The following is a 15,663-nucleotide window of genomic DNA, read 5'->3' as shown; positions in this document are numbered from 1 at the left end:
AGAGGTACAAGCAGGGGGCAAGCTACTTGACCGCCTACTACTGCCTGTCCCCTTACTGCCTGCCCCCCTGCAGTGGTAGGAAGGATAAATTAAAGACAACCCTCCAATAATTAGATTATACGGGGCCCCATGATAACAACAAATGTATAGATCTTCCATGTATAGAATCTAGGGGGGGGGTAATCTTAAATTCATGGTCATCTTAGATTTGAGTAAATATGGTAAATACAGTAAACATAACCCCCTTGCCCATATACAAATCCTGCTGCCTAAATGTAGGTGTCTGTGAGCCAACTGAATCTGGCCCTAAATGACCCACAGAATCATTCATTTAAGGATCATTAATCTTTTTAATTGAAGATGTGTGTTGTCATCAGCAATCTCCAGTGAAACAAAGCATAAAAGGTGAAAGTAAACCACAATGGTCACAATAACCTACCATCCTGATGCAAAATGTGTTTCTTTATATGAAACACAAAAATATCATAGAACAGTATTTTTAGTTAAAGCAGAGGTACACAAATCATAGGAGAAGTTAGAGGATAAGTACTGGCCTAAACAGCAATGAAAAACTAACATCAAGCTATATTTTATTTCATAAAGTCTAAGACAAACAGAAAAGACAATGAATAGATTGGTATTTCATTCTATTATATTGTCAAGAGTCCAGTCCTTACTTATGTCTTTGGTTTAGGGCTGTCATAATACTAAAATGGGTTTTGGGTATACACTGAATGCAATATATACAAATCCCCTCCTGTGTTGTATCCACATCCTGCTTATTCATTCAGCTGGCAAAGCAAGGCAGCTCCTTTTGATATCCAGTAGTCACTTGGTCTTTTTGAGGGTAATAGTACTGTTACCACAAAATTGGTAGAATGACCTAGTTGGAAAAGGGAGAGATAAAAACTGTTACTATTTCTACTGCAATGTGCATCCAATGTAATATTAAACCTCCAAACCAGGGTAACATTCAAAACTAAAACTGATACATACATGATTAAGATGTAATTAGAATAACTGAAGTTTAGGTGGGATAATGTGCATGACTGGAATGTGGTCAAGGATGGATATAACTTATTCAGAAAGGATAGACATGGAAAAAAGATGGAAGCATTGCTTTGTATATTAAAGATACCTGTACCTGCTCTGAGGTGCAGAACAAAGTGGGCGATAGACTTGCTGAAACTCTCTAGGTTACAGTAAAAGGGGAGAAGAGTGAGGGTGGGATGGGGCCACAGCTGGGCAGGTAGCAGCATCTGGGGGTGGGAGGGGCAGGCAAGGCCAGGGCTGGAATCATGGGGCCATGACAGGGGCCCAGGGCAGAGCCACGATCTGCTCCCTACAAACCCCTGTGACGGACGCTGGTTCCACAGGCAGGGGTGTGCGGGAAGTAGATCGCGGCTCTGCCCCAGTCCCCAGCCCTTCACTGCCATGGCCCTGCAATTCCAACCCCGGCCCTGCTCCCGGATTCAGTATCCAGCCCTATGAATTTCACAATGCAAGATATAAAATTTGGAAACACTTCTGAACTGCATGAAAAATCCAACCATGAATCTGAGTTACAAGGTCTCGGATGAGTTATCAGTGTGAAAATAACTTCTAACGGCTAGCCTGGAGAGCATCCTCAAAATTTTAAGTCTAATTCAAAATTATAAACTCAATTTAGAAATATCAGAAGAGCGTAAGTTTTCTCTTTATCTTTTTATGACACTGGAAACAAAAAAGAAAAAAATACATATATCAACCCCTAATTTCAATGTAATAAGAAGGTGCTTGCTAAGGAAGCCAGATATCTCTGCTCATGAACAAAGCCAGGGTCATCTAACACTGGATCTCACATACTAAGATTTACACAGGTATAAATCCTATGACTCCAGCTGATCCCAGTCTACAACAGGTGTCCCACTTTTTGAAGATGGGCAAATACTTTCAGGCATCATTTCAGATAGCCTTGACACCTCTCGTTCAGACATATTATAGAAATCAGGCATACAATCATTGCCACAGACCATGATTACTTCTGCATCTCTGGCACATAAATGAAGGCAATAGGATCAATGGCATGAAACACAGCTTGTTAATGAAAACATATTAAGTTTCAGCATCATTAGTTTAATCAGTATAGTACCAGATATATGAACTGATCAATCATGATCATCATGATATTATAAGGAGTTAAAAATCATGATGCATGTGTATCAAAACAGTCAGTTCAGTGTCTAGCACCCTAGTAGCACCTGAGCAAATACTTGAGACAGTGCAGATGCCCCACAGGGGAATAGTACCTGGTATGCAGGCAGGTCGCCATTGTACATGTTTGGACCTAGAGAGGTCTTAGCTTGTATCTGCCAGAAGGCTTATTCCTGGGTTACAGGGGGGGAAGCAGAGGCCACAGTGGGGTGCCTGGTGGTTTAACTCATGGCAGGGTGCCTGGGGATTTAATCCACCGTGGAGTGCCTAAAAGGCATGTGACTACCTTGAGCCCTGCCAGGGGTGAGGCTCAAGGTACAAACTGGGGCCAGAGGGCCCAGAGCCCCAAGAAGGGTGGAAATAGTGGCCAAGGGTCCAGCAAAAGCTGAAGCAGGCTCAGTGCCTGAGAGAGGCTGAGATAGAGCCAGGGGCCTGAAGCCTGAGAAGGGCAGAACCAAGGCCTAAGAAGGGCGAGAGCCAGGGCCAGGGGCCTGAAGCCCAAGAGGGGCTAAGCTAAAGCCTGATAGGGTGTGACTAGGGCTGGAGCCCAGAAGCCTCTAGGACAGTGGGCCTTGGCTAAGGGATCAACTAAAGTCAAGGGGCAGAAGCTGGGAAGACAGAAGCCTCAGCAAGGTGAGGTTGCCTGATGGCTTTGGGGAACCAGTGTCTCACCTGAGTGATGGTACAGTGACACATGCAAGGCATAGGCATGATATAAGGGGTAGTCAGAGCCATGTAATTAGCCCTTAAGGCTTACAGGTGCCCTGGGGCATGGACAGGCCGAGAGTGCCCACTCAACAAGGACAGGATTGAGACCAGCAGAGTCCAGGAGGGACCTGCTGGCTATCAGAGGAACTGGGGCTCACTGTAGGACCCATTAGGCAGCCTCCCTTCCAATCAAATAATTATACCAAAGGCATGGCAGGTGAGTGAGAAGGGGAGAGCACCATAGATCTGGAGCAGTGTACAGGTTGCATGGCCAGCAGGAGGCGCTCCAGCGACCCCTGGAGCATGAATTTGGTTACAGAGGGACTGATTCTCTCTCTCACCCTATCTCCTTCATTTAAAGTAGTTTTTGGGAGAGAGGGGTCTTTGTCCCTCTGTCAGTGTCTAAGTTACTCCCCTTGCTGACCATATGAACTGCAATCTGGTGGCTCTGTCCTTTTAAGTACATATTTATTCCTCTGTATGGAGAGTTGAAAGCATGAACCACATACATATTGCTAAGCCTTGAGTGTGGTGACATGGGAGCTATCTCTTGTGAAGGATGGTTGGATGGGGAGCAGGGAAGAAAAGATGCATACAAGTTGCCTTCCACATGCATAAAGTTACTGTGCCCATGGTGTTAGAAAACAGACAAGATTTGAGGACACAGACCATGTCTGTAATCTCTCATTCACCTGCTAGCAACTACACAATCTGCTATTTCATGTATGACCACAAGCCCCATTGTCGCAATCACTGTCACAAAAAACGGGAAAAACATTAATAATTATATATGATCTTTTACTTTCCCCTTGCCTCTGTCTCACCTCAAGTGCAAACTGTGCAGGATCACTAATGCCAACAGAAACCCTGATTTTTTTTATTAATAAAAAATTATATCAAATTTATGACAAAAATTAAAAATTGAACTGAATTAACAAAAAATTAAGTTTGCCAGTGATTTGTCATCCTTTCACACTTATGTACCTGGTACCATGAAACATTATACTTTCATTTACCCATTATTAAATCTAGAAACTCCAATTATCTCCTTTCTAACTGCCATGGCAAGCAGACCTTAGGTCTTCAGTGCTGACACAACCCATACAATGCAGCATTGAAATGAGGCGTATTGGATCCCTGAAGGGACATATGCATCTCTTTGCTTTGATCACACATTGAGGTTGGGTACAAGAGCACTCATGGGATGGTGCTCTGCCAATACATGCCAATTAAACTCTGCCAAGTTGCTCCAACTACTAATACCTTCATTTTTCAGTAGACACACACCAATCAGTAGATGTGGTCAAAGCATTTGCAAAAAATTCCTTTTGGCTACTGCCAACTTTGGGATGGTGGGGGCCGAGTTAAGGCTCTGTGTACATTGACTCAGTATTTCCTGGTTTTCAGAGATTTGAGTATGAAATACCTTAAGTGTCAATACCCTCTTTCATAGGTTTGCATTTTTGAAAGAGTTTAAGGTCTGAACAGCTTTAAATCTTTCCTAATGAGGATTCTGGTGACTGAATTATTTATTTGGAACAAGAAAATTTCAGAGAACAGATCCAAAAACAGTAAGTGTTTCCCAGTATTTCCCTAAGACTGAACATGGGCATGCTACAAGGGAGCCAGGGAGAGCTTCAGCTGCTTTCAGTCATTCCAACAGGACTGGTGCATCTCTTCTGCTTCAGTCTTCTTAGATTATTTTATAGCAATTCCACATCTGCCCCAGGACTCATCCAAAAAAATAACATAAAAGGAAAAACCAAATTGTTGTGATAAACAATCAAAAGGTCAAGTAAGAACTCCTACCACAAATTTAGGGCATATTTCCTTTTGAATCACCCATGGACATAATTTTTACCAAATATTCCAGGACAAGTTTGGGTCTGACCACTCAAATAGTCAGGCTCTCCATAATATATGTACCAGATGACACATCTGCAGGGGCCCGGCATGGGTGGTAATGCTCAGGGGCAACCAACACGGGTTCACTGTGGGCAGATCCTGCCTGATTAACCTTGTTTCCTTTTACAACCAGGTCACAAAGTCCTTGGATGTGGGTGTTGAGGTGGATGTTGTCTATCTGGACTTCAAGAAGACCTTTGACACTGTTTCTCACCCCATTATTATAAAATAAACAACTAGGCGACGGCGGCATTGATGCCTGCGCAGTCAGATGGGTGGCAAATTGGCTCGATGGTCACACCCAGAGAGTGGTGGTGGACAGGTCATTTTTGACCTGGAGGGATGTAGGCAGTGGAGTTCCCCAGGGCTTGGTCCTGGGGAACTAAACATCTTTATTAGCGACTTGGAGGTGGGTGTGGAAAGCACGCTGTCCAAATTCGCTGATGACACACAGATGTGGGGAGAAGTGGGCACGCTGGAGGGGAGGGACAGAATCCAGCTAGATCTAGACAGGTTACAGAAGTGGGTGGATGAGAATAGGATGGAATTTAATGCAGACAAGTGCAAGGTGCTGCATCTAGGCAGAAGGAACCTGCAACACACCTATAGGCGGGGGAATACCCTTCTTGTTAACACAATGGCTGAAAGGGATCTTGGGGTCATTGTTGACTCCAGGATGGACATGAGCTGCCAATGTGAGGAAGCAGTAAGGCTAACCGCACCTTGCTGTGCATCTACAGTGCATCACAAGCAGGTCCAGGGTGATCCTTCCCCTCTATGCGGCGTTGGTTAGGCTGCCGTTGGAGTACTGAGTCCAGTTCTGGGCACCGCACTTCAAGAGGGATGTGGCTAAACTTGAGAGGGTCCAAAGGAGGGCCACTTGCATGGTCAGGGGGCAGCAGGCCAGGCCCTACAAAAATAGACTAAAGGGCCTGAATCTATTCAGCTTCCACAAGAGAAGACTGAGAGGGGATCTGGTGGCCATCTATAAACTCACTGGGGGGACCAGAGGAAAATAGGTGAGGCTCTGTTCCCCCAGGCACCACCTGTGATAACAAGGAATAACGGCCACAAATTGACTGAGAACTTTACGGTTATGGCTGCCAGGCTCTAGAATGGGCTCCCATGGGAGGGGGTGCTCTCCCCTACCTTGGGGGTCTTCAAGAGAAGGTTGGATAGATATCTGGCTGGGGTATTATGATCCCAGCACTCGTTCCTGCCCAGGGCAGGGGGTCGGACTTGATGATCTGTTCAGGTCCCTTCTGACCCTAGAAACTATGAAACTAAGATTTGGTAAGAAAATGTCATTTTAAAGAAACAGTTATTTACCTGTGGTGGAGAGAGTTCCTGCTCTGGCTCCAGTTTTATAGAGTGGTGACTGATACAGAGACGGACTTGGTTCATAATTTCGTTGGGGTTCAAAATGCACCACTGGCAACATAGGATTCATTTGCCTAGGCAAAGCATCCTCTATAACCATCTCTTCATCATCCCAGCGACTAGCATCCATGAACATCCCATGAACCAATACACCATCTTCAGGAGAGGGTAACTGGCATAAACATCAGCAAATGAAAAAGAATGAGCAAAATGTTACAAATACAAACAAAAAAGAACCAAAGGTTCAAAGAGGGATGAAGCATCTTGCTTGGAAAGAGCCTTCCTCCTTGGGGGAGGGGAAACATAAAGATTCAGAAACTTTTAAACAAGACTGTGGAAAAATGTACTGTGAAAAAATTTCACATTTGTTTTTTCATAAGCTTTAGGGGAATCATGACATAAAGCCTGAAGTTTAGTAATATACAGAAATATGATTTTATGTAGTATCAATGCCATTTTTTGACAAATACCTAACAAATAAAAAATACAGTCTTTTATTTTTTAGTGCTATTAAATTTCAAAAGTACCTCCATATCCATAGGTAATTCTTGCCCGAATTGGCTCATTTTTAATGCTTCTGTAACGTGTGCTTGGTCTCGATAAACAGGGATAACATTGTAGCTGAAACTGAGCTCATCTATTGGCAAATTGTATTTCCGAGCATGATTCTGAAGAGTTCCTGGCAAATTTGAAAAAAAAGATATACTCTAAACCAATATTTAAAAGGGGGCGGGGGGAAAGAGAGGAAAAGCACACATCTCATTCATGGAACAGAGATACCTGCATGGCCATTAGAATAAAATTGAAACAAGTCAATATTTTGCTATCTTTAGAACTGCCTTTGAATTTTCTGTCTGCTTACTGTGAAAAAAAAGAATTTTCTGAAAAATAATGTTTTCTATTAGAAAATAGTGTGTTAAATGTTTTTGATTTTCCATTGGAAAAAATCTTTAAAAAAAATATTAATTTTAGGTCAGTTCTAAAGACTGCCATAAAGGAAAGTGGTGTTTTCAAGAAGAGGCTTGATAAGTATTGGTCAGGGCTAATTTAGGAATAACAATGCCTGGAGTGTGCTGTGAAAAGCAAGAGCTGCAACCCCAGGAGATCCCCACAAACACTTGGAGAACGGAGAGGAGTTGTGCAGTCCAGAGCAAGTGGAAATTGGAGAGGACTGCACTTAGCAGCAGGAGAATGAAGCAGAGCTCCACAACTAGGTTCCTTATAAAATAAGATGAAAGGGGTTAGAATAAATTTATGGAGGGGCTAGGAAGATAGAAAAGGGAGTTTTGGATTCTCCTGTCAGGGTGTGTGATTTGTGGAGTTTGTGTCTGCAGGTTGCAGTGCAGAGTGGAGGATGTCTGGTTATCTGGTCACCACGGAGGAGCAAGGGGGATTTTTTTCTCTTCTTATTACTACAGGTGTCAGAATATTTTAAAATTGTTTTGCCTTCTTTACAATCATTGGTATTCGCCACAGCCAATGCTGGGGATTTTGACTGGTGTATGCTGATGCTCCTTCTGGGACTTAAAATATCCAGGGTTTCCTGGCTAAAGACGTACCTCTTCCACTCAGGGTCAGACCAGTTACCACATTTGGAACTGGGAAGGAATTTTACCTCACAGTCATATTGGCATGGACAGTGGGGCTTTTCACCTTCCTCTGTAGTGGGGAGCATGGTCTTCTTCCTTAGATCTCCTGGGAGTATTTTAACACAACTTCCTGTCCTTGCAGTGGCAGGACATTGACAGTGCCCTTGTCTGCCTGCTCTACCTATGGCAAGTTAAAGGGTATTTTTGAAGTTCTGTGCATTGTGCCCGATGGTTATGTGCAAACTTGCCACCTTTGGGGGATGTAGCCTAGTGCCTCAAGTAGCAAAATGCCTCAAGTCGGTTCAACAAACCAAAATGACATACATTGGTTCAGGAATACCAGAATGCTTTCTGTAGTCAACTGACATTTTTCAGAACTTTTGTTCTGAAAAAACGGAAAATATTTCAACTTTTCATCAAGCTTTGGGATAATTCAAATGTGGAAATGTCTAAATTTTCTGTGAGGTAGAAATTCTGATTTTTGCTTGGCTCTGCTACCCATATATATAAATGAGAAAACTGAAAGCTAAGATGATGTTCCCTTAATGGTGTCTGTTATATGAAAAATATTGAAATGCCTGAAAGGCACAATACATGTACATATGTACTTGAAGCCCGATATTTTAGTGACAGAAAAGTGGGAGTAATCCTAATGTTACCATTATTAGCACTACTCTGTAATAAAAGAAATGGAGCAATTACTATGCTCTCAGTAATAACGATAGACTGCGACAATGATCACTCCTCCCTAGGCTTTTTGTGACTACTGAAAACTAGTCTGTCTAATTGTAATTGCATTCATTTACATGCATTTTCTCTCCTCTCATCTTCAGTTTTCTGGGATATTAATAGAGTTAGAGCCTTAAAAAGAAGGATCAAGCTAAGTTGATGCCATCTTGGGCTCTCTGCCAAAAGGAAACAAAAATGCTAGTTGCTGTCCCTCTTTCTTTCCTTTTCCTACAAAGCTATGCCAGAGAGAGACCCTCTCCAGCTTCTCTGTACAGGAATTTCAGTGAGAGGACAGGACCAGGAAAGGCAGCACTCCACTGTGTCTAGTCATCACAGCAAGAGGCAGATTGAAATGTTACATTTATCCCATCCGTAATAGCAGCATGTCCTGCAAAGATCCAGCTGCACATTTTCCCCACACTTCCACCTGCATATGTCAAACTCAAATATATGCCAGTGAGGCTGCTCTGATATCATCCCTGGTGGTTACTCATGCACACTAGAGACAGAGCACCCAGGAAGTCAGAATTATGGGCTCTAGGACTGTCTTGCCCCAAAAGGATTCAAACACACATCTTCCAGTTCCCTCGACAATGCCCTAACTACCACCAGGCTACATGAGAGCACCCTCTCCAGGTCTCCCCTTGAAGCTGGTTCATGAGGCAGGCAAAAGTGCAGTAGTGATGGAGTCAGAAGTACAGCAAACAAAGGGGGGGTCCTGACTCTGTAGCCGCCTGGAACTACTAGTAACTCAAAGGGCTGTTTTTAGCTATGTGCAAATGAAGAAGAAAGTCCTAGGGGGTCTATTTGGTAAAGCAAGTAACAGCAAATACAACATGTTATTTTTGCAGACTACTTTCATTCATATTTTTTTTTACCTGTCAGAAATCCTTGAGGAAAAAAGAAACCAGAGATCCAGAAAGACTTCGGCTGACCCATGCTGAGCCATGACTAAAAACAGAATATTGTATTGAATGTTATTTATAAGGTTGGCTATATTTCTATTTTACTACCTATTCTTAAAGGCCAAACTCAGCTCTGCTGTAAGTCAGCATATTGACAACAACTGCACTTACACAAAGCAGAACTGAGTTTAGGCACAAGACCAGAATTCCACTTCAAAACAACTCAAACCATACACAGTTGATTTAATATTTTGTTATGGTGTGAGGGAAAATGTCATGTAAAACATATTTTTCTTTTGCATTATATCTATAAAGCATGCAAGGTACCACCAGCAGCAAAGGGATGAAGATGGGGGCCTGAAGCAAAGCAGAAATGGCAACTACAGGTTCATGATCATGAATGTGAACAAAAAATGTGCGCTCCCCCCCCTCCCCTCCCCTCCCCCCCCCAAATTGCCACCGGGGAAAGTTGCCCCTATTGCCTCCACCTGCCATCCTACCCCTACAGTTACAACACTGCCAACAGATAGCTATTCAATTTCAGAATAGCTGGAGGCCGTATGTCATACTGGTCACAGGCCCTGCACACCATGAAGACCACATGCCTTAGTGGCCACATACCAGGTAGGCTCCATGGGATCTACCACTACTACTGAATTTACACCTTGTGTGCCCTGGACCAGTGTGACCCCACATATTCCAGTGCAAACATTTACCCATTCCAGTCAGTGGGAGCAGAGAAGAAAGGATGCCACAGCTTCTGGGCTTCCTGATGGGAAGTTTGTAGGGGTGAGTATTTGTGGAAAAGGAAATCTAAGAGTATAAGGGAGTCTAAGGACACTGGAATACCCTGAAGTGCCAGTGACTCCAGTTACAAGCAGAAATTCAGGTAAAAGTGAGAGCAACAAATCTGAGGTAGAGACCAGAAAACCATGAATAAATATGCATGTCTTATTGAAGGGGAAGGGGGAATCCAGCATGATGGGCATGGCTAGCAGCCTCAAACAGAATGAGGGAACAGACATGGCTTGCCTGCTCCTACACACAAGACAATTCTAACATGTGGGAATGCCAATTATCCAATCTCATTTAGTTAGCAAAAGCTGTTCCCCTCACATGTTCCTTCCAGTGCCCTGAAGGCAAAATGCCTTCCTTATGTAGCACATTGGTGTGGGTGAGCACAGGTAGGTTCAGATCAAGTCTTCAGAAACAGGCAAGGACAGCCTTTGGATAATGACAGCCCACTTCCCATTTAGAGAGGCTTTCTGGACATGTTAGGTATATATTCAATGTTAAGATTTTGCGTGACCTTTGGGCAGGAAGCTTCAGTTTGGATCCAACTCCTCATTCATGCTTGTAGTAACAGCCCTGTGTCCTGCAGGAAAAGAACAAAAAATGCCCCCCATCCTTCAGTGATAAAGCAATGTACTTACGTCTACAAAGGCTATCCTTAGGACAAGGTCCTTTACCCATCCTCCTAATGTCTTCAGTGAGGGGTATGCTGCATTGGCCCAAAGTGTGGGAACTTGGTTGTTGAGAAAACTGTTGTATACTTTCTCCATCTCTTCTGACATCACCACAAAACCAGCAATAGCTTTGTTGAGAGTGTTTAAAGAGACCTAGCAATTTGAAAAAAGATATCACTTATAATTAGGGTAAACCACATATGACTTCATTAAAATTGTACTTTTGTAATGGCTGTTATGGGAGCTCTAGGTCTCTCAGATTGCATAAAAAAATACTCAGCATTTCCAACACTGGGATTTTTGCATGTGGGCGACAGGAATATGATGATAAACAGCAGAACCAATCTGGCTATGAACAAAGTGCCACTGAGTTAAAATCTGCCCTGCATGGGAAGCTAAGCACTCGATCCTGGATAGCACTGAGAGTGCATACAGAATACAGCTCCTGGGTCTAAATCAGGGTAATTCATAGAAATCGCCATAAGTTAGACCAATCCTCCTGACCCAACAGATGTTAATTGTTGGATCGAGGGTGCCAATTTGGAGCTGATCCAGGGAGAGAAGCTCCATCTTCCCCTGTCTCTTCCCCTGGCTCCACCTTCACTCTCACAGCTTCTTGTTGACTCTGGATGGGAGAAAGCACAGAAGGAAGGTTGTTCTGGGGTTCTCTCAGCCCTGCTGGAGGTGGGGAGAGGGGTAGATTGGAACCCACCCCCAGATGAGGGGCTCCAATCCATCTCTGGGGTCACCTGATCCCAGTTGTCTTTCTGCCTAAGTACAGGGGGGATGGCCCCGATGATCTTGTGAGGTCCATTCCAGTCCCTTACAATCTATGAAACCTGTCCCCCAACTCCAGTGGGGCTGAGAAAACCCCAGAAGGGACCCCCCCTCCCCTGCCTTTTCCCCCTCCCATCCAGGGACAGCAGCTCAGGCCAGGCTGCTGTTGCAGCTGGAGTAGACAGAAATTAATGAAGTCACTCCACTTAGGAGTGTTTTCATTTGAACCCTCATACAATGAGGATTGATTTGCTGTGCAGAGAGCACTCTGCAGCCATGCTCTTCTGTTTGGGCATGGCTTTAGAGCAATTTCAAGGGGCCAATCATGTGACAAATGTCATTTCTGTCTGTGCCCTGACTGTCTCAAATACCTACGAGGATCAGATATTAAAAGAGCAGGCAGTCTCCTAACTAGAGCTTGTGATTTGCCTCCTCATCCCTGAATGTGAAGCTCAGACTCTTAATTTTCTCAGGGAGGCAGGGAAAAATTACTGAGCTTACAGAACTGCAAGAGGCTGGAAAGTGGGGTCAAAGAAAGGACAACAGTATCTCTTCTCTTGCTAAATTCTTCTGTGACTGCTCTGGGATAGAGGGAGAGGTGTTTTAAACAGTTGGAATGTTTTAAAATAAAGTTAGGCAAAAACAGAAGGTACTTATCTAAGTACTGTATTGGGCAACTTCCATATAGTTTGCTGTTAATAAATATGTGCTGTCTTCCCTCATTCATGTTATTAGATTCTGGCTTTTTATACAATGTTTTGACATTACAAACCACCAGCTCATGCCTTTTAGCATCCTGGTATGCTGGTTAAACATTTTCCACCATTTTAGAAAGTGTCACCAGTAAGATAAAAAGTGTAACTCCTGCACCCAGACCAAATGGATGACCCTTCTTGGATAAGGAACGTCAATCATTCCTCTGGATGCTAATGTTAAAATGTCTTGCAAAACCAGGGGACAATGGTTGTAAACAGTTAAATGGGTGATTTGATATCGGAAAAGAAACTGCTATTTGCAGTGTGATTATTCATTGTGTGGCCTACCTAGTTTCACTGAGCAGGATGGGCAAGGGAAGATCCAGGGGGGTATGGTGATATGATTGCACCCCCTTCTACTCTGTAGTGCAGTGAATTCCTCAGAAGGCACGCTGGTGGCTCCACTGCCCCACAGCTCTGAACACCTGGGTGCCCTGCAGAATCCAGGCAGCAGGAAGTGAGCTCAGACCATGGCAGGGATGGGGAGGGGAGCACAGAGATGGGGACAAGGTGCAGCTAGAGCCCCCAGACCAATGGGGGACACCCTGGGGGGTGGGGTGGGGCAGGAAGCAGGTGCAGGAAGCAAGAACCCAATGGTCTCTGCTCCCTGTGCAGCTGCTCCTCACAGCTTCTGGCTAGAGTGGGACAGGAATAGCTCCAAGGCTCCCCGCATTCCCAGGTGAGCCAGGGACCTCAGTGGTGGTAGGAAGGTGCCCCCACTTCCTGTGCCTGCATCCTGCCCAGTTCTCCAGGTGTCCCTACCAGCCCAGGACCTCCAGCTGCACCTCTTCTCATCCTTGCTATGCCTGTCCCCATCCTCCACCATAGTCTGAGCTCACTTCCTGCTGCCCAGATTTCATGAGGTACCCAGGTGTCCAGAGCTGTGCGGAAGTGGAGACACCAGCATGTCTTCTAACTCCACCCAAACAGTTCAGGCCATGATGGCCATAGTGTAGATCAAGGGGAAGGGGATGGGGGCAGGGAGTTGGGAGGGGGTTGCAGGCACCTCTGTGGTTCCAGCTACATCTGCCCTACCTCTCTTTTCAAAATTCTTGATCCATCTATGAAGGTAGTAACAATTTACTAACCTTTTTGCTCCTCTGAAGCCCACCAGCTATGCCTGCTCTTTGGGTCCCTTTCATGGGAGAGGGATCTCTCATTAAGAACCCGGCATTCTCCTATCATTATGGGTTAACCTAACATGGGCCATAAGAACTGGGGGAGGCCTTATTCCCTACCCAGTACACACCTATGGTAGGATCAGGTCATTACCTATCTATCAATGATAATTTAACATAAAACACTGTAATAAACCAAGGGCGGCCAACCTACAGCATAAGTGCAAAAAGTGGCATGGGCAGTCTCTGTGTGCAGCATATGGCAGGCTGCACAGTGGCAGACAGGACAGGAAGCAGAAAAAAGAATAGCATATTGGGCAGGGGAAGCAGATGACAGTGGCACTTGGGAGGCATGGGCTTAATTTGTGGCAAACCTGCCCAAAAGGTTGACCCCACTAGAACAAGTAGTCTGTCACCTCCCTGCCCTCCCACCCTGAATTTGGCCTTGCTCACAAGGCTGTGTACAAATCAGGGCCATGACAAACTCCCAAGGCTGACATTAGAGATTATCTATAATCAAACATGATTTAAACATTGCCAACTGCCAGTTAGTTTGTTGAGAAACAAGGGTGAAATGTTCCTATCAGTAAATTCCATTAAGGAATTATATATGTCTATAATATGACTCAATATTTTTTGCCCTGGTTTTTTTATTTTGTCACTATTCTCCCTCCTTTCCCCAGGGTTATGGAATATGCTCAGCAGTGAGCTTAATAGCATTTGATAATAAAAATGGGTTCTCCATTCCCATGCTAGAAACCTTCACCATGAAAGTAAGAGACCTGGGAACTAACCTAAGAAACAGTGAATTGTGCAAATATTGAAGCATATTAGGTTACAAAAAAACCCAACAAAAAAACCAAAAAAACCCAAAACCCTGGATGAGAAAGAAATATTTAGGACAATATCATCCTTTTCCATACAAAGAAATGACACAGGGAGCTGAAGGGATAAAGACTCTGTGATGACTGCCTGCTGTCACAGGATTTTCCTTATATCTTTTTACTGGGAAAGAAGGGAAGAAGGGCAGCTTCTAACTTCACAGCAGAAAGAGAGGGTTCCAGTCCCACATCCCATAAGCTCTGTGTGGACCTTGAGAGGTGCACTGGACATCAGGGCAATTTTCCAGGTCTGGCTTGTGTCTCCGGGACTTCCTGCAACACCCTGTCACTATTTCCCAGCTAGGAACAGAAGTGGCAGGAGTATTCCCACTGGCTGGTGTCACTGTAAATCACAACACAGTAAGTGGATCTCTACAACAGAGAGGGCAGTGGAAGAGGCAATAGTGTTTCAACTTTTTCAGCATCTCCTACCAGCTGGACTGGGCTAGACAGGTGCTTTATAACAAAACCTTCTCCTCTATCTCCACCCTGCCCCTAGGCACAGACCCTGCTCTTTGGCACTGCCCTTGACAGAGTCTAAATTCAGTGGGAACAATGCTGTGTCTGCCAACATTCCCACTGGCATGGGCAGCAACAGGTCATGCACCCAGATCCCCTCAAATTGATCAAGGTCTTATGCATCCTTCTGTACCCTGTGTAGCACATGGTTGGAAACTATGAATACAAGGTCAAAAGGGGTGTTCAAAACAGGGAATGCACTCATAAGCCTCCAATGCTACTCTTGTTTGTGACTGCTAGGTTACTTTTGCTTACCAACTGAAGTGAGGCCAAAACACACAGAATGAAGGGAAGCATTTTATTTGGCTAGTGAGAACAAACTCAAGCCCATGAAAAATGCTAGTATATTCCTATGCTCCCTTGATTACTGGAATGCTTGAGGGTATGTCTATACTGCAACAGATGTACCTGAGCTAGCATTAAATGAAACAGCTTGAATACTAATAGCAACACAGTGCCAGCAACAGAACTCAGTACAGGCTATTTACCCAGCTCTGTGGATTTAGTTTCATGCTGCTAAGACTATACAGCTAGCAGTACCCCAGGTAAATAGTATAAAGTGAGATGACATAGGCATAGCGTAGGTGTACCTGAAGTAAAAGGGTGGACTTTCCCTCAATGTTTTAATGAGGTTTAGAGAGCCTTTTCGAACAGGGGTGCTTCAAGCCAGGCTCATCAGTACACCCAGCACTCAGACACCTCAATAATAACAGCATGACTTGTATAGTACTTCTCTTT

The 15,663-nt window shown here is 44.3% G+C and overlaps 1 protein-coding gene across 1 annotated transcript in view; it reads right to left on the bottom strand.

Moving 5' to 3' along the window:
• Positions 1-354: 354 nt before the first annotated feature.
• The window catches only part of DNAH6 (dynein axonemal heavy chain 6), a 282,667-nt gene continuing 267,358 nt past the window's right edge, over positions 355-15,663 (bottom strand). Inside the window, exons 73-77 of the mRNA XM_025199101.1 lie at positions 10,843-11,028; positions 9,383-9,455; positions 6,714-6,865; positions 6,136-6,358; positions 355-883 (exon numbers count right to left, since the gene is read on the bottom strand). Of these exons, the coding sequence (XP_025054886.1) occupies positions 780-883; positions 6,136-6,358; positions 6,714-6,865; positions 9,383-9,455; positions 10,843-11,028 (738 nt within the window). The 3' untranslated portion in view covers positions 355-779. The remainder of the gene's footprint in view (positions 884-6,135; positions 6,359-6,713; positions 6,866-9,382; positions 9,456-10,842; positions 11,029-15,663) is intronic.

This window comes from Alligator sinensis, unplaced genomic scaffold (assembly GCF_000455745.1).
Source record: "Alligator sinensis unplaced genomic scaffold, ASM45574v1 scaffold607_1, whole genome shotgun sequence".
In the NCBI taxonomy this organism is placed as follows: Eukaryota; Metazoa; Chordata; order Crocodylia; family Alligatoridae; genus Alligator; species Alligator sinensis.
Note: the sequence above shows the minus strand (reverse complement) of the source record. Positions and strands in the feature narration are given on the sequence as shown.